This window comes from Mytilus californianus, unplaced genomic scaffold (genome assembly GCF_021869535.1).
Source record: "Mytilus californianus isolate M0D057914Y unplaced genomic scaffold, xbMytCali1.0.p SCAF_11, whole genome shotgun sequence".
Taxonomy (NCBI): Eukaryota; Metazoa; Mollusca; class Bivalvia; order Mytilida; family Mytilidae; genus Mytilus; species Mytilus californianus.
The window spans coordinates 7,345,239-7,365,762 of NW_026262593.1; the positions used below are offsets into that span (position 1 = coordinate 7,345,239).

General features: G+C 34.7%; 1 protein-coding gene across 7 annotated transcripts in view; it reads left to right on the top strand.

Moving 5' to 3' along the window:
* LOC127719469 (calmodulin-binding transcription activator 2-like) overlaps positions 1-20,524 on the top strand; it is a 113,418-nt gene that overhangs the window by 50,469 nt on the left and 42,425 nt on the right. For all 7 annotated transcript variants that reach the window (XM_052225612.1, XM_052225614.1, XM_052225609.1 and 4 more), the window contains one exon: positions 16,095-16,186. In XM_052225612.1, the coding sequence (XP_052081572.1) occupies positions 16,095-16,186 (92 nt within the window). The remainder of the gene's footprint in view (positions 1-16,094; positions 16,187-20,524) is intronic.

A 20,524-nucleotide genomic window follows, 5' to 3' on the forward strand; every position in this document is an offset into this window, starting at 1 on the left:
ATTATATTCAATATAATTATCATTACATTGATGAAATTTTTAATTTCATTAGACAGATTTTACAAAGTTTTTTTTTTAATCAGTCTTTGCTTTGTCTGTTTCCACACTTTCAGGGTCTGTACCAATACTAGGTTGAGGTTCGGTATTATTTGTGTTTTTTTTATATATATAAAGGTAAGAGTCTTTTGACCTGCTGGCAGTAACTTAATTCGTTTTTTTGGAGGCATTTTAGATTTTAAATTTTCGTTCCTTCGTCTAAATACCATGTATAAAGTTATGAAAGCAATAAGACAAGGTTAAGTGGGATTAGAGACCAAAATTTAATAATTAGACTGTTTAGAAAAATAAGGACAATTATCAAAAATGTTTTGAATGACTGTAATATAAAAATAAAAGTGTTCAAGATTTATTTTAAAACATTTTATCATCGAGATATCCGTATATTATCGATCAGCGGAACAAAAATATTTCGGTTATTAGATACACCAGTCACATTGTTGGGGTATCAATTAATCAACCCCAAATGCGGGATATTGAAAAGATCGAATTTGCTCACTAAAAAGACAGAAATTTACAAAAACTACAGCAGGGACAAATTAATTATGACTTAAAATCAATGAATTTTCATATGATATTAGCTATACGGGCGATTTCATGCATTAAATAAGGAGACCAAATGAATTGTTGCGACTTATATTTGAAATCGATTCTTGGAACAGCATTTGAATACTCCATTTGATTGGCTGAATATTATGAGTTATATTTAGATGCTATTTTTATGCAGAGGGGAAAAACACGGATCTGAAGAGTTGTTACAATTTCAGAATTACGCCCACAGGCACTTTTCTCTGAAGAAAAAATATTTATATACCTTAATGTTATATAGGATTTTTATGCCCCTGCTGTAGTGGAGGGGGCATTATAAGGTTTACCCTTGTCCGTCTGTACGTTCGTCCCAAAATTGGTTTCCGTTCTCTAACTTTAGTTTGCCTCAACCAAATGTTATGAAACTTAAACACAATGCCTGGCCTATTACCACAAAACACAGATCAAGTTTCAATTTTGGTGGAATCACTTTTACCGTTCTACAGTTATGCCCCTTTACAAATGGAACAATTGCTGAATTTTTCGTTTCCGTTCTCTAACTTTAGCTTGCCTCAACCAAATGTTATGTAACTTATACACAATGCTTATTAACACAAAATACAGATCAAGTTTGAATATGAGTAGCGTCACTTTTACCATTCTAGAGTTATGCCCCTTTACAAATGGAGAAATTGCTGAATTTTTCGTTTCCGTTCTCTAACTTTACTTTGCCTCAAACAAATGTTATGAAACTTATATGCAAACCTTATTACCACAAAATGCAGATCAAGTTTGAATTTTGGTGGCCTCACTTTTACTGTTCTAGAATTATATATGCCCCTTTCAAAAATGGAAAAATTGCTGAATTTTTCGTTTTTGTTCTCTAAATTAAGTTTGCCTCAACCAAATGTTATGAAACTTATACACAATGCTTATTACCACAAAACTCAGATCAAGTACAAATTTGGGTAGTGTCACTTTTACTGTTTCGAGTTATGTCCCTTTATAACGTTATATGCAAGCAGGGGTATCATCTGTGTCCCATGGACACATTCCCCACTTATTTTTTTCAGAGACAAGTGCCTGTGACTACGCCGGCCATTTAATAATTAATATTATAAATTTATATGGCGCACACGGTCCAATTGCACATGGCACGTGGCCTTCCCCATCACTGCTAATCTGAACCACTGCGTTCACACTACAAGTAAAAATGCAATCCATCTGGCCTATAGCTAATTACCAGTGAAATTGTAAACACTGTGTATAAATAGAAACATTTAATCAAATTAATGTGTTGATACACACTCTTGCAAAAAACTAATGGATGAAATTATTGTTTCACTTGAATTACAAGTTCAAATTCTGATATTGCTGCTTAATTTTCAGCCCTTTTACTTTGGTCATCCAATTTGTAATAAATTGCATGTGCTGCCACCATATGCATTCATGTGCACAAATTATTTTCGATTCAATCCTACTAGTTCAGATCAATCTCTGCGTTCACATTTAAAGTTAGATTGGTTCACTTTAGATCGATTCATTAACTAAACTACCTGTTTTGGTATTTTAGTTTAGATTGATTCAAAGCATTCACATTGGGCTTAAATCAATTTTAATTGAACCGATCTAGTTTAAATCAATCTAAATGTCCCAGCGGGAACAAGGTCATAGTCCAGCAAACTTCTCAAAATCTCCATCACCATGGGGGGGATTTAAACAATAAGAGAACCTCATGCATATCTCATACATGTCGAATGTGTTTAATCTATTGGGGATTTCAAGAGTGAGGTCTGAGCGGTTCTATTTGGTTGAATCTTTTTATAAATAGATAAATGAAGCTGGTGGGAATGTTCTGTTCAAATTTTTATACGACATTTTTTGCGGTCGTATATTGGTATCATGTTGTCGTCGTCGAAGACATTTGGTTTCCAGACAATAACTTTAGTAAATGTAAATAGAAATCTATGAAATTTGAACACAAGGTTTATAACCACAAAAGGAAGGTTGGGATTGATTTTGGGGGTTATAGTCTTAACAGTTTAGGAATAAGGTGCAAAAAAGGGGCCCAAATAAGCATTTTTCTAGTTTCCAAACAATAACTTGGTGTATGGATCTCTCTGAAATTATACCACAAGTTTCCATACCACAAAGGGCTGGTTACGATTGGCTTTGGGGCGTTATGGCTCAAACCGTTTAGGAATTAGGGGCAAAAAAGGGGGAAAAACAAGGGTTTCCTGGTTATTGGACAATTAAAAAAAAGTACAATGTTTTGGGAAGGGGTCCCACGAAATCCACAGTATCACTTTCATGTAGCAACCTTTCATGTAGCAACCTTCTTATTCACTGGTTATATCTATATCTTCAGAACTCATGCAATATTAAAACCAAAACTGGCCACTGTCAACCTTAGGGTGGTTTTGTTTCAAATTTGTATTTTCATTACCTACAAATATGGCCTAGGTTAGTTAAAGTTGAACTTTAAGTGTAAAATATGGTTACTCTTATGAGGGTGGTAAAGGGTTATTTTCGTGCAACGTGTTTTGCCATTTTTATTTCACATGCAGCCGTGAAAAAGATTCGTTATTCACCATGTTTCGTGAAATCGGTAAAAAGATCAACGTGCAAGAAATTTTTAATTGTTCGTTCATTGTGAAATGGCAATTTTATTTCGTGTTCTTCCGTGCAGATGCCCCCCTCTCTTATAAGTGATACCATTATTAACAGCATGCAGAGTTTATTTTGATCGGGTAATAATAACATTATCATTAAGTTCTAACTATTAGAAGAATATCTGATTTTTACAATATTTTCAAAGATGCTTGATAGCTTTACAATTTTTAAGTGTCTCTCGATGTTTAATATCATATTAATGATGCCATAATGCCCTTTAGTACTGTTTGGAAGCATACACCAACAATCTTTAACTTGCTTAGTGTTTCTTTAAGAGAGACATCTATCTGTATTATTTCTTATAAAAAATATAGACAAAAATATATGACTATGCTGCATTAGGAAAGTGGTATAATTGATATTTCCTTTCTTTAATCAGATACCTTATAATGTCTTCCTTCTTGCCATAATTAAAGTCATGTTAGGGGTGATTGAAAACACTTCATTATAGTATTGATTCTCGATTCTTGCCAATTAAAAAAGTTTTTATATTCTACAAAACTCTCTTACTTTATGTTTAAAAAGATACCTTCAAATACATAACATTAATATTTGTTCAATAAACAATTTCTTATTTGGGAGCCTAGCTGACTGAGTGGTTAATGTAGTTAATCTACTATATCACTAGCCTGTCAACACAGAGGTTGTGTTAAGGAGCCTAGCTGGCTGAGTGTGGTCAAAGTAGTTAATCTACTATATCACTAGCCTGTCAACGCAGAGGTTGTGTTAAGGTGCCTAGCTGGCTGAGTGGTCAAAGTAGTTAATCTACTATATCACTAGCCTGTCAACACTGAGGTTGTGTTAAGGTGCCTAGCTGGCCGAGTAGTCAAAGAAGTTAATCTACTATATCACTAGCCTGTCAACACTGAGGTTGTGTTAAGGTGCCTAGCTGGCCGAGTAGTCAAAGTAGTTAATCTACTATATCACTAGCCTGTCAACACTGAGATTGTGTTAAGGTGCCTAGCTAGCCGAGTGGTCAATGTAGTTAATCTACTATATCACTAGCCTGTCAACACAGAGGTTGTGTAAGGTGCCTAGCTGGCCGAGTGTGGTCAAAGTAGTTAATCTACTATATCACTAGCCTGTCAACACTGAGGTTGTGTTAAGGAGCCTAGCTGGCCGAGTGTGGTCAAAGTAGTTAATCTACTATATCACTAGCCTGTCAACACAGAGGTTGTGTTAAGGTTCCTAGCTAGCCGAGTGGTCAATGTAGTTAATCTACTATATCACTAGCCTGTTAACACAGAGGTTGTGTTAAGGTGCCTAGCTGGCCGAGTGTGGTCAAAATAGTTAATCTACTATATCACTAGCCTGTCAGCACAGAGGTTGTGTTAAGGTGCCTAGCTGGCTGAGTGGTCAGAGAAGTTAATCTACTACATCACTAGCTTGTCAACACAGAGGTTGTGTTAAGGAGCCCTTCCCTAGATTTTCCATCAAACATGATGGAATTTTGTGATGGAAAAAATGCCATCACATTCCATCATGTTGATGGAGTATTGGAACAACTTTCCATCAACTTTCCATCAATGCTGGAATATGGTTGATGGAAAAGGTTTGATGGAATTTGTGTTCATGTTGATGGAAAATTGATGGCATTATTTCCATCTGATGGTATTTTTGCCATCTGATGGATAATTAAGTCTCCCAAACGAAGTTTGGGAAGACTTATTGTTTTTGCTCAGTTCTTATTATTATTATTATTCTTCTTCTTCTTCTTCTTCTTCTTCCGCCGCTTTTAAATTTGAACTTGTCCGCACCCGTTCTCCAAAACCGCTTGTCGGATTAACTTAGGGTTTCACAATATGTTAGACTAACATGTCTAGTGGTGCAATCAGGGTTTTGTTTTTGCAATGGGGTTTATAAAGGGGTACTTTGAGGGGCAAAAAGAAAAGAGGGTTTTACTATAGAACCCTATGGGATTTTATTTTTTTAAATTTTCAAATGATTATAAATTGAAAACCGTTCGTGATAGACACAAACTTTTTAATTGAAAATGTTCTAAATGATAAAGCCCATTAAATGAAATACAGGGTTAGTCCCCAGGGGTCACCCCCACCCCCTGCCATTTAAGAAAGTTCTAATACCTTGTAAGTGGTCAAGATCCCCACCCCTAAACCATATATATTCTGGTTTGTCATGCTAAGATGGTTCGAATGATATACAGGGTTAGTCCCCAGGGGTCATCCCCACCCCCTGTCATTTGAGAAAGTTCTAATATCTTGTAAATGGTCGAGATCCCCACCCCTAAACCATATATATTCTGGTTTGTCATGATAAAGCACATCAAATGTTATACAGGGTTAGTCCCCAGGGGTCAACCCCACCCCCTGCCATTTAAGAAAGTTCTAATATCTTCTAAGTTGTCAAGATCCCCACCCCTAAACCATATATATTCTGGTTTGTCATGCTAAAATGGTTTGAATGATATACAGGGTTAGTCCCCAGGGGTCATCCCGACCCCCTGCCATTTTAGAAAGTTCTAATATCTTGTAAATGGTCGAGATCCCCACCCCTAAACCATATATATTCTGGTTTGTCATGATAAAGCACATCAAATGTTATACAGGGTAAGTCCCCAGGGGTCACCCCCACCCCCTGCCATTTAAGAAAGTTCTAATATCATCTAAGTGGTCAAGATCCCTACCCCTAAACCATATATATTCTGGTTTGTCATGCTGAGATGGTTTGAATGATATACAGGGTAAGTCCCCAGGGGTCATCCCGACCCCCTGCCATTTGAGAAAGTTCTAATATCTTGTAAATGGTCGAGATCCCCACCCCTAAACCATATATATTCTGGTTTGTCATGATAAAGCACATCAAATGTTATACAGGGTTAGTCCCCAGCGGTCATTCCCACCCCTTGCCATTTGAGAAAGTTCTAATATCTTGTAAATGGTCGAGATCCCCACCCCTAAACCATATATATTCTGGTTTGTCATGATAAAGCACATCAAATGAAATACAGGGGTAGTCCCCAGGGGTCACCCCCACCCCTTGCCATTTAAGAAAGTTCTAATATCTTCTAAGTGGTCAAGATCCCCACCCCTAAACCATATATATTCTGGTTTGTCATGCTGAGATGGTTTGAATGATATACAGGGTAAGTCCCCAGGGGTCATCCCGACCCCCTGCCATTTGAGAAAGTTCTAATATCTTGTAAATGGTCGAGATCCCCACCCCTAAACCATATATATTCTGGTTTGTCATGATAAAGCACATCAAATGTTATACAGGGTTAGTCCCCAGCGGTCACCCCCACCCCTTGCCATTTGAGAAAGTTCTAATATCTTGTAAATGGTCGAGATCCCCACCCCTAAACAATATATATTCTGGTTTGTCATGATAAAGCACATCAAATGAAATACAGGGTTAGTCTCCAGGGGTCACCCCCACCCCCTGCCATTTAAGAAAGTTCTAATATCTTCTAAGTGGTCAAGATCCCCACCCCTAAACCATATATATTCTGGTTTGTCATGCGAAGATGGTTTGAATGATAGACAGGGTTAGTCCCCAGGGGTCATCCCGACCCCCTGTCATTTGAGAAAGTTCTAATATCTTGTAAATGGTCGAGATCCCCACCCCTAAACCATATATATTCCTATTTGTCATGTCTCGAACATTTGAATGACGTATACGGTCAGTCCCCAGGGGTTCCCCCCACCCCCAATGTTCTAATATCTTGTAAATGGTTGAGATCGCCACCCCTAAACCATATATATTCCTGTTCGTCATGTAATGAACATTTGAATGACGTATAGGGCCAGTCCCCAGGGGTTCCTCCCCACCCCCAATATTCTAGTATCTTGTAAATGGTTGAGATCCCCACCCCTAAACCATATATATTCTGGTTTGTCATGCCAAGATGATTTGAATGATATACAAGGTTAGTTCCCAGGCATCACTAATGCATATAACTTTACTGGACCAAACCAATTTTCAATGGATGTTGCCCAATGTCAGGCGACCCTGGGAATTACGAATTATGGGAGCTTCGTTTGGGAGACTTCGTAACAGCATCCTGTTACATTCATTTCTTGTTGATGGTATTTTTGCCATCTGATGGAAAACTGATGGTAATTTTGCCATCAGATGGAAAACCAATGGAATATTTCCATTACATGTAAAATGCATGGAAACTTGATGGAGAATTGACCATCAGATGGAATTTGATGGATGAGTAAGGAGAATGTCTTTAGAAAATCTTTCCATTTATGGCATTTTCTGTGATTTAATAAAACAATATTTGTTCTCTGTCGTCTATAGGTAGTCCTGTTACATGTGTGTATCTTTTCGTTCAGTGTCCCATTGAACTCGCTGTCCTTAAAGTTGAATTAGTTGATGGGAAATTCTGCAAAATAAAAGTAAAAGAATCTACCATATAAAAGAATAAGTTAACATTGTACAGATATAAAGTTAGTTAGTTACATTTGTTGTCAATTCTGAAATTATCAAATGAAAATAACACTTTTTGAAAAGATTTGTATTAATGTGTCACTTGCAGGGTCAATTTCTAAGAGTGTCAAATCCTTCTAGAAATTTAATATTCAGAGGTGGATTTAGGAAAGTGGGCTCCCCCTTTCTGAGCTTTAGAGCTACATAACTTATTAAATAGAAGTTTTATAAGTCTTACTCCTAATGTTGACTTAATTGCCACCACCACCACCCTGGTTCAGCAGCTGATATATAACTGTACAATACATTAAACCTCATGTCAGTACTAAATCATCATCATTATAATAAGTGACTGTCCCTAGAAATAAAGAGGTTGTCCTTTCTTTTTTGTTTAATATTTGTTTTTCATAATCATTGTACTATAACATAATGGGTCTTGCCCATGTTTTATATCATACTTTTGGTGGGTAGTGTATATACTATACATGTATATATAAAGATATATTATTTTACCATTTGTGGATATATAAATGTCATATTGTCAGTCACACCACAGATCTCTAATTTTATAGCAAAATTACTTTTTCAGAAGTACTATTTTATAAAACAAATAATGTTTTAAAATGATACAAAATATGACTCATGTCCTACACAATTTTATGATATGTATATGCATATTTTTTGTGTCATTTGGTCTCTTGTGGAGAGTTGTCTCATTGGCAAGCATACCACATCTTCTTTATTAATACTTTTTATAAATCTATGACCTTCTTTTTTTCTTGACTCTTAAAAGTTAATAAATCACTTTAAATGTCACTACTTTGAACTAAAAGATCATGCACATATATTCAAAATTGTGGAAATTCTAATACATTGTACTTACCAAAAGATATAATCCAAAATATGTTTACACTGACCCGAGACGTCCCAAAAATATATATAGGCGGTGCTCCTATCATTGGCGGTAACACTACACAGTTTTGTACATACACATGGCGACATGAAACACAATCGGAAATCCATTTTACGATATCAAATGTTTCATAATGGAGTGGAAAATATCGTGCGCCACGTGGGCGCTTACATTTGTCACTCTATGCACCATTTCTGGTCGAAAAGGGCAATTGGCGCAAGGCGTACGTCCTTCCCGATAACTGTCTTTAATAATTTATTTAAACGGCTGTCAAGTTCCCATTAAAAAAAATTGACCTGTATTTATTTTAATGTCAGATCCTTAAACTCCCATCAAAATTAGATACTAGTACTTACTACTAGCAAACTTGTTGGCCATTTTTAATGGCTGCTTAGATTGTTAAATTACCAAAATTATCAAAATGGTTCCCAAACCCACCCCCTCCTCCTCATGTTCACTAATACCCTTACGCATTTCATTGTCTTAATTCAATAATTGTATTTAGATACACATTGTTCACCATGGCTTAACGATGCTCGCTGTTCAGTTTCAAATATTATATTAGGCCTAAAATAAAATATTGTCTGTTTCCCCAATCCCTACCGACCCTGCAACATTGTGCAAAAACTGGTCCGACTCATAAAATTTTATTGTCAAAACTAAGTCAAATATTATTTTATTCAGTTCCAATTTTCAGGCTTGCCAGATCGACCAATATTGTTCCAGCTTTTTGGAAAAAATAAAATAATTTCCCTACCTACCTACCCACACCTGGCTTGGCGGTGTCGGATTGGGGAAACAAACAATATATTAATTTAGGCTTAATAAAAATCAGATATAAAGGATACATGTTAAGTTCTTCTCCTTTCTGTAATTAAATTTGCTGTCTCTGTACTTCCAACTAGTATTGCTGAGTAAAGCCTAAAGGTAACTGGAATCTGCATGCAATCTGTTCACTATCAAAATTGGCAGCTCCATTTTAAAATCATTAAATCCCCTAAAAGTAAAAAAAAAAATCCACAAAGAATCAATTGTTCAAGACGTTTTGAAGCAATAAATTCAATAGAAATATTATTGCATGTTTATACAGTACATTGGAAACCATTTGGATTCAAATTAATTACCCTCCCCCTTTTTTTATCCCCTGAAGATTAAAAACCGGCGACTTATTATTTTCACCAAATAACCATTCACACAACTCAATATTTTTTTACATGTCTACCAGTCATGCCTGTTATGTGACAACAAGATTATTCATTGTCAAAAACTCATGTTAAAAATAAATATAATTTTCAGTTTATGATCTCAGACTTTCTGATGTTGATTTGCTCAAATAAAAACATTAAAAAAATCATAGTTCTTCAATGAATTATAATTTATAATCATAATATACACATGTTGAATTAAATTTCTAATGCACTTATCTGAAAACATCTGCATCGGATTTTCCAGCATCGGATTTTCAAGTTTGATCTCCATATCAGCGTAATCACATTTTGATGACGTGTTTCTCAAGTGCGCTAACGTCGAAGTGACAATCTCGCCCCATATTATATCGAACAGAAGTTGATCCGTTCCCGTACCGGTATTATGAAAATAGATCAAGGGTGTCGCATAAAAATATTACAACTGGCCAGTTTTAAATAAAAGAAAAAAAAAAACAACGTTAATTTAATCGGCACAGGGTGCATGCGGATGAACTATTGGCCGCATTATCTAGAACGGTATTTTCTAGGGTCGAACTGTTCAGTACAATTACAAAAAACACGTGGTCATGATTTGTTTACATTTTACACAAGTTGAGAAGCCAATGTTTCGCGATGTCGATCATTGATCTGATAATTAATAGAAACGCACTTATGTGAACTTGGGAGGAAATCAGAAACGCCCCAGCTTGTCTGGCAAAACAGCCGTTGGCGTTTCTCGAGTTCCCTGTCGTTTATATCGCGAAAATCTCGGCATTTTTCTTACTTTGAAATACGGTCAAACTGAAATTCGTAATTCTTCCATGAACAGGAAGTTCAGCTAGCTGTGTAAACTGTAAAATTAAGTGACCCATTAAGTGCATGGCTTCACCTGACAGCTTTGGTGTCAAACACATTGTTAAGTAAACACCAATTATCTTTGCTTTATGTCAAAAACAATTTGTCTATTTCAAAAATGTTTGCCAAAAAAAAAAAAAAAGTTACTTCCCCTTTTTTATCACCTTTTCACAATATATTCCGTTTATTTATGGTTTTTTTTTCGCAATTAAATAAATATAAAACAAATTGAATGCAAATGCATATTAGAATATTTCTTTTAATTATTTTTAACCTGAAAACACTTAGAATATAAATATTTTGAAAACTGTTTTTTTCATCTTTACCTCCATTCATTGCTCTATCAAGTGCTTTAAAATAATAATTCAAATTGCTTTATTGTAAGTTTGCATAAGATCCTAAAGATGAGTAACTACCAGGTTAACTTTATGAAACTCATAAGCCACTAAATAATTAAATTCAGCTGCAGTGTGAACGCGTTATTAGTCACTATTAATGACCCGAGATTTTTAAAGCTAAACATAAAAAATTGTGCCAAAAGTATTGAATTTTATTACTCCCCTTCAACTGAAACTTGATTTTACCTTAGTGCCTGAGTTTTATTTTAGTTTAATTGCCCTTTTTTCAATGACATTTTACGAATAAAATTGTCATTTTTCTGACTAGAGCACCCTGCAATTTTTAAATCCTGGCTAGAACACTGTATCTTCATGTGAATGTGAATATATATATATTTAACAAACAATAGTTAATTTCAGTCCCAAAGATTTTCTTTTTTATTTGGTTGAATTTGTAATACAGATTATATTTTTTCTTAAGTCCCAATACCAGGAATCATCCAGGCCCTTTTTTTTTTTTCCATTCAGATAGAATTTGTAAATGTCCTGAAAGTTGGATGAATGATGATCGAAAAGTCCTGATATATTCTGGTTTATATAATATGATTTTTGAAAGTCTTGAGATATCCTGAGAATTCCCCCAGTTTTAAGCTGCTTGATTTGAAAGTCCTGACATTTTCTGGAATTCTCCCATTAAGTTTTTTTTCTAAAAAAAGGACTTATAGCCTAACAGGATATTTTCAGGATATCCCAGGATAATCTTGAGATATCCTTATTATAAAAGTTGTCAGGATTTATTTCTGCAAGGGGTGTATGCATCATTTGATGGAAAATGTAAAAATAAAAGTATTGGTTACAGAACAGTCATATAAATGTGACATAAAGTAATTTTAACAAAAAATAATATGTCACATTTAATAAGTTTACACTGGTTGAAATAAAAACCAAAGTATTCTTGAAATCCTTTCCTGTTACAAGATATATACAAGGTATTGCACAGTTTAGGAAATTGTTTGTTGCAACTTTCTAGCAAACAAACTCTTTCTTGCAACATTGCAGAAAAATACTGCAACTTTCTCATGAACAAATATTATTTCAGTAACATTGAGAGATTATGTTACAAGTTACAGCTGCAACAACATGTAACTTTCTTGCTAGTACTTCTTGTAAAGAAATTTGTTTGCTCCAATATAATAGAAAACTTTTTACCTCAGTAAGGGATGTTAAATTTTCAGACACAATTATGCTGAAATTTTCTAAGTTTTTTTCCATCAAGCAAAATGACAGAGTTTAAATACCATCACACTTTCCATCAACAAAATATTCTAAGTCCAAATTCCATCTCACTTTCCATCAAAGAAAATGTTTAAGTCCAATTTCCATCAAACTTCCTTCATTTCCATCCTATTTTCCATCAGGTGGAATAAATGCCATCATATTTTCCATCAGAGGGTAAAAATGCCATCCAATTTTCCATCAGGGGTTAAAGATGCCATCAAATTTTCCATCAAAAGAATGGGGATGGAAATAAAATTCCTAATTTCTATCATCCTTTGATGGATTTTTTTGGTTTAGGATGGAATTCCATCAAGTACCATCAACTTTCCATCAATTGTCCATCAAGTGTTGATGGAAAATGAAGAAATTGATGAAAGATCTAGGGAAGGGAGTCTAGCTGACTGAGTGGTCAACGATGTTAATCTACTATATCACTAGCCTGTCACCACAGAGGTTGTGTTAAGGAGCCTAGCTGGCTGAGTGGTCAAAGTAGCTAATCTACTATATCACTAGCCTGTCAACACAGAGGTTGTGTTAAGGAGTCTAGCTATCCGAGTGGTCAAAGTAGTTAATCTACTATATCACTAGCCTGTCAACACTGAGGTTGTGTTAAGGTGCCTAGCTGGCTGAGTGGTCAGAGTAGTTAATCTACTTTATCACTAGCCTGTCAACACAGAGGTTTTGAGTCGGGTGCTTTTAACTCAATTCTTGGCATTGCCAGTTTTCCTGTTGAAGGACGGTGGACCTCTCCAGGCACTCAGGCTTCCTCCACCAATAAAAAAGTAAATAGCCAATAGTGCTGAAAGTGGCATTAAACACCAAAGATCAATGAATCAATTTCTAATTTATCTATCGTCAGATTTTTGAAAACTGATGTATGGTATATATAGTACAGATTGTATGAAAGAAAACTAGAATTGCTTCATTTCTAGCTCATCTGACTGGAAGAGCCAGTATGTCCAACTTTTGCTATCACATTTATGCCTGTTGTATGTCCTCAGTCCTTCTCCATTTTCAGGTCTTTTGTTTACAAAAAAAAATTGTTGAAACTATTCAAATAAAACTAAACATGATCCTTAGTCTGCACGCGTCTATTGTTTATAAAATTTATTTGGTTTTTATGCCCCAGCCGTAGCGGAGGGAGCATTAAGTTTTACCCTTGTGCGTCTGTACGTACGTACATCGATCTGTACGTACATCGGTCCGTATGTCCCTACGTCCCAAAGTTGGTTTCCGTTCTCTACCTTTAGTTTGCCTAAACCAAATTTTTTGAAACTTATACACAATGCTTATTACCACAAAACACAGATCAAGTTTGAATTGGGTGCCGTCACAAGTTTTTCGTTTCCGTTCTCTAACTTTAGTTTGCCTCTACCAAATGTTATGAAACTAATACACAATGCTTATTACCACATAGTACAGATCAGGTTCGAAATAAGGTGGCATCACTTCTACCGTTCTTTAGTTATGCCCCTTTATAAATATAAAAATCGCTGAATATTTGGTTTCCATTCTCCAACTTTAGTTTGCTCCAACCAAATGTTATGAAACTTATACACAATGCTTATTACCACATAATACAGATCAAGTTCAAAATTGGATTGCGTCACTTTTACCGTTCTTGAGTTATGCCCCTTTATAAACATAAAAATTGCTGAATTTTTCTTTTCCTTTCTCTAACTTTAGTTTACCTCAACCAAATGTTATGAGACTTTTACACAATGGTTATTACCACTTAATACAGATTAAGTTTGAAATTGGTTGGTGTCACTTTTTTGAGTTATGCCCTTATATAAACATAAAAATTGCTTTTACCGTTCTTCAGTTAGTCCCTTTATAACTTTATATGATATGCAAGTGGGGGCATCATCTGTGTCCTATGGACACATTCCACATTTTTTTTTCAACCAATATGGCTGCCATAACTAAAACTAAAACATAAAGTTAAAATGCTAGTAATTGTCTTATATCTGTGTAACTAAGTAGATGCAGAAATTCTCACTTGAAGAAATTTTCAGTATATCAAGATCTAGCTATTTTCTATTCTACCAAAATTATTTATAAGACAAGTTCTTATAGGATTACCTGCCCTTAACAAATATTTTTTACTTATTTATAGCATTTTCTTCTATTAAAAACTAGATGATATATGATAAAAAAACTAGAAACAGCAAAAATGATCAACAATACTTGTAAAAAATACATTTACTATTTTGGTTTTTGAATTGTTAAAGGATATACTAATTACTATACCCCTGCTCCAAAGGAGGGGTGTATTTGTTCATGTCTGTCAATATGTATATAAAGCCAAATACATTAAAATAATCAAAACTATGCTTGAGGGAGATTATTCTTAGTTTCCAAATGATTTTTTTTGGTCTCGTCTTGACGGAGTCAAAAAGCGAGACATAGGTATGCTGTTTCCTGCGTTGGCAGCGACGGGGGCGTCAACAATGTATTAGTTTGTGATTAGGTTTAGTTCATGGTGAACCACTAATGGGAGGTCAATGATATTTGGTATGCAGTTGTATTAGCATTGGCACATCTCATTACCATGGAGAATATTTGGCTCCGCCCCCTCAGTCATGGTCTATAGACTTTGAAAATTTTGCTAAGTTTACATGTATTAGTTTGTGATTAGGTCAGTTCAAGGGTAGGCCAATGTTAATTGGTGTTCAGTTGTATAAGCATTAGCACATCTCATTTCCATGGAGAATATTTGGCCCCGCCCCCTCAGTCATGGTCTATTTACTTTGAAACTTTTGCTTAGTTTACATGTATTAGTTTGTGATTAGATCAGTTTAAGATGAACTGCTAATGTTAAGTCAATGTTATTTGGTATGCAAATTTATTGGCATTTGCAAGTATCGTTTCCATGGAGATTATATAGCCCCACCCCTGATCATGGTTCATTGACTTTGAAACTTTTACATAGTTTACAAGTTAATGTTTGTGTTTAGGTTTGTTTAAAGGGAACGACTTATAATAAGTCAATGGTATTTGGTATGCAGTTGTATTAGCATTGGCACATCTCATTCCATGGAGATTGTTTAGCCATGTACCTTCAGTCATGGTTCATCGACTTTGAATATTTGCATAACTTACATGTTAAAGTATTGCTATTTTGATTTCAACATTTGCATTATCAAAATTACAAAAAGGCGAGACATATCTCTGTGATAACAGTTTATTTCTCTTTTGTACCATTGTATATTTTATTGGTTACAGTCTGTTAGAAAATCATCCTCTACGGGTTATTCAAAAATTCTGATTTTATTCGTAAAGAATTTTTCCTTGCTAAGTTAATTCATGAATTCATTCCATTACAGGTTGTGATTTCTCCAAACTTCTGAAACAAGTTAATTGATCTATTCATTCCATTACAGGTTGTGATCTCTCCAAACTTCTGAAACAAGTTAATTGATCTATTCATTCCATTACAGGTTGTGATTTCCCCAAACTTCTGAAACAAGTTAATTGATCTACTGTAAATTCAGAAATTATTGCGTGCATTTATTATTGCGATTTTGTCATTTAAGACTAAAATGCGATTTTAATTTTTGCGATATTGAGAAAAATCCTGTTTAATTCATATAAAAAATTTCAAAATGCGAGTTTAAATTATTGCGATTATAACCCTGTCGCAATAATAAAAACATCGCAATAATTTCTGAATTTACAGTATTCATTCTATAACAGGTTGTGATCTCTCCAAACTTCTGAAACAAGTTAATTGATCTATTCATTCCATTACAGATTGTGATTTCCCCAAACTTCTGAAACAAGTTAATTGATCTATTCATTCCATTACAGGTTGTTATTTCTCCAAACTTCTGAAACAAGTTAATTGATCTATTCATTCTATTACAGGTTGTGATTTCCCCAAACTTCCGAAGCAGCTTGATGAAATCCAGTCTGCAAATGAATTTCCATTGTTCCGACACCGCTGGAATTCCAATGAAGTAAGATCTGATTGTAGTATATCATTAATTATGTCACAACTAGTTAATACCTGCTGTCAATTAACATATCTATAATGTTTATAGCCCATCGTATTGTCATTATTGAGTGGGGATGATAACTGTTATGTTTATAGCCCATCTTATTGAGTCAGGATACTATTTTGGTTTTGATGCATGAAGGTTTATTACAATGCACTCGTAGACAAGGAGATTTGTATGTATATACATTTATGGGAAAACAAGCGATTGCTTGACATTGATTAGAAATTCACTTGATGGATTTTGAATAATTATGACATTTGCATTATACTTGAACAGAAGTACAACCAGCTGTTCTGATATTTCTTCAATTATCTTCCCCAAAAATTATTAGCTTGCTTTAGAGGATAAACATTTGTATGCCTTGCCTATAATAGTAGAGGTGCACCATGTTTTATGGGGACCAAGCTACTCAAGAGAGATAATTTCTTTGACAGGTACTTGCCTATTTTCCCTGCAGACCCTAATTTTACTGCTAACCCTAAGTCATTTTACTTCTGTCGTAGAGAAAGAGAAAAATGAACTGAACTGGTGTCATAAGTTAGAGTTGCCAAAAAACTCAATCAATTGCCTGAAACGTCCCAATGTTTACAATCATGAATATGACAGCTTTTTTAAGGAAACTCACAACTTGTGTGATGAAATATAAACTTTTTCATCATTTTTTTTCCAACCAATAACCAAGGGAAATAATCCAATCATTAAAAATACAGGTAAATTCGGCCCATGGACAATTTGGACCACGGCAATATGGACTGTAAGACTCGAAATCATGTCGCAAAAATAAAATAAAATGGAAATACCGACATACCTTTTTTCTTTTTCTTTTTTATGATGTAACCTTAAACAGACATATATTTTTTTTTGGCCAAATGCAATATTCGTTGGTACCATGTTTATTTATAAAATAAATCCATTCTTAAACGAATCAATCTGATTACAAAACATATCTTGTGACCAGGTTTTGCTTACAAGGATCTGGCAATGCTCCATTGTACTTTCTGTTTTGATAAACCTTTTGGGATCCTCTGGTTTTGTCCTAATGGTACACACCTTCAAAAATTTGTAAGCAGAGGTTTTATTGGTGGATGTGATAATATCCAGAACTAAAAATAGAACAGGGTGTTGTCAGATCCTTGTATGGGAAACATAATACACAGAATTTATTTTAATCAGATTGTGCACACGTAGTCCTAGTGACCGGAGGATAATGAAACCAATGATGGCTTGCAGAAAACAAAGAGTACCATCTTAATGTCCTTCACCTCTTATAACCATCAAACATTAATAATTAGTTGTTACAGAATACTTAGAAGACATAATGGGATTGAAGAGCTGGGTGTATAACATACGTGACATCCTGTCATATCGACTGCTGTCTGTAATGAAACAGGAAATCACAGTAATCACAATATATTAGACCTACGTTAACATCCAGTAATTTGAGAGTAGTGTAACAAACCAAGCTTCTTTTGTTGTAATCCAGAGTTCTTCATAAAAAGCCATATTGAAGACAAGATTTTTGAGATATCTAATCAAATTTCCTGAATGCTCTTATTATGTAATGGTCTTATATGATAGTAAGAAACTTTCAATAAATGATCAATTTTGCTTTTTGATTCAGCCATGCTGGATCTATGTGATCACTCTGGATTTGGAGATGGTGCAGAATTCTGAGTTGAAGACATATCATGAAACTAATTATGTGTTTTTATGACTTGCAGAAACTTTATTCATCGTTTTTAAATCATCTACTGCAAACTTTTGACATGTTATTTGCCCTTAAATTCAGAAAATATTGGTCGAACAGCTACTTTATTTAAGATATACACTTGCATATAGTTCCTTTGTTAATCAAAATTTATAATAATTTACTATTTATGATTTAATGTGAAAATGTAATATACATCAATTTAATCAGTTGATAAGAATTTTGGAAGTATTTTAGTAGTATATTATGCTTGTGAATGTTATTGAATAAAATTTGGGTCAAGATGTGTATTGATATATCAAAGTTGATTCCCACACTTTTTTATGCTCCTGCCGTAGCGGTGGGGGCATTAAGTTTTACCCTTATCTGTCTGTACGTACGTACGTCCGTTCGTACGTCCCAAAATTGGTTTCTGTTCTCTAACTTAAGTTTGCCTCAACCAAATGTTATGAAACTTATACACAATGCTTATTACCACAAAACACAGATCAAGTTTGAATTTTGGTGGCGTCACTTTAACCGTTCTAGAGTTATGCCCCTTTATAAATGGAAAAATTGCAAAAATTTTAGTTTCCGTTCTCTAACTTAAGTTTGCCTCAACCAAATGTTATGAAACTTATACACAATGCTCTTTACCACAAAACACAGATCAAGTTTGAATTTTGGTGGCATCACTTTAAATGTTCTACAGTTATGCCCTTTAAAAATGGAAAAATTGCTGAATTTTTCTTCTCAGTACAACTGATTTTAGGGGTTATGGTACCAACAGTTAAGGAATTAGGGGCCAAAAAGGGGCCAAAAATAAGCATTTTTGTAACTTCCAGACATAACTTGTATGTTAGTGTATGGATCTCTCTGACATTGTACCACAAGGTTCCATATCACAAAGGGAATGCTGGGATTGATTTTGGGGGTAATTGCTTCCAAATTTTAGGAATTATGGGCCAAAAAAGGGGTAAAAAACAAGCATTTTTCTAGTTTCTTGACAATAACTTGTGTGTAAGTGTATGGATCTTTATGAAATTGTACTACAAGGTTCCATATCACAAAGGGAAAGCTGGGTTTGAGTTTGGGGGTAATTGCCCTAAACGTTAAGGAATTTGGGGCCAAAAAACAAGCATTTTTCTAGTTTCTTGACAATAACTTGTGTGTAAGTGTATGGATCTTTATGAAATTGTACTACAAGGTTCCATATCACAAAGGGAAAGCTGGGTTTGAGTTTGGGGGTAATTGCCCTAAACGTTAAGGAATTTGGGGCAAAAAAACAAGCATTTTTCTAGTTTCTTGACAATAACTTGTGTGTAAGTGTATGGATCTTTATGAAATTGTACTACAAGGTTCCATATCACAAAGGGAAAGCTGGGTTTGAGTTTGGGGGTAATTGCCCTAAACGTTAAGGAATTTGGGGCCAAAAAACAAGCATTTTTCTAGTTTCTTGACAATAACTTGTGTGTAAGTGTATGGATCTTTATGAAATTGTACTACAAGGTTCCATATCACAAAGGGAAAGCTGGGTTTGAGTTTGGGGGTAATTGCCCTAAACGTTAAGGAATTTGGGGCAAAAAAACAAGCATTTTTCTAGTTTCAGGACAATAACTTGTGTGTAAGTGTATGGATCTTTATGAAATTGTACTACAAGGTTCCATATCACAAAGGGAAAGCTGGGTTTGAGTTTGGGGGTAATTGCCCTAAACGTTAAGGAATTTGGGGCCAAAAAACAAGCATTTTTCTAGTTTCTTGACAATAACTTGTGTGTAAGTGTATGGATCTTTATGAAATTGTACTACAAGGTTCCATATCACAAAGGGAAAGCTGGGTTTGAGTTTGGGGGTAATTGCCCTAAACGTTAAGGAATTTGGGGCCAAAAAACAAGCATTTTTCTAGTTTCTTGACAATAACTTGTGTGTAAGTGTATGGATCTTTATGAAATTGTACTACAAGGTTCCATATCACAAAGGGAAAGCTGGGTTTGAGTTTGGGGGTAATTGCCCTAAACTTTAAGGAATTTGGGGCCAAAAAACAAGCATTTTTCTAGTTTCAGGACAATAACTTGTGTGTAAGTGTATGGATCTTTATGAAATTGTACTACAAGGTTCCATATCACAAAGGGAAAGCTGGGTTTGAGTTTGGGGGTAATTGCCCTAAACGTTAAGGAATTTGGGGCAAAAAAACAAGCATTTTTCTAGTTTCAGGACAATAACTTGTGTGTAAGTGTATGGATCTTTATGAAATTGTACTACAAGGTTCCATATCACAAAGGGAAAGCTGGGCTTGAGTTTGGGGGTAATTGCCCTAAATGTTTAGGAATTTGGGGCCAAAAAACAAGCATTTTTCTAGTTTCCAGACAATAACTTGTGTTCAAGTGTATGGATCGCTCTGAAATTGTACTGCAAGGTACCATACCACAAAGGGAAGGCTGGGATTGAGTTTGGGGGTGATGAATCATAAGGGAGTTCAAAAAATTTGGGGGGTTTCCTTTTTTTTCTTTAAAATTTTCCATTTTAAATTGGTTATTTCTGATTTATATATAAAAGCAAATAATAATGATATGGTTTGAATAGGTAAATTAAATTTTTTTAAGTTCATAG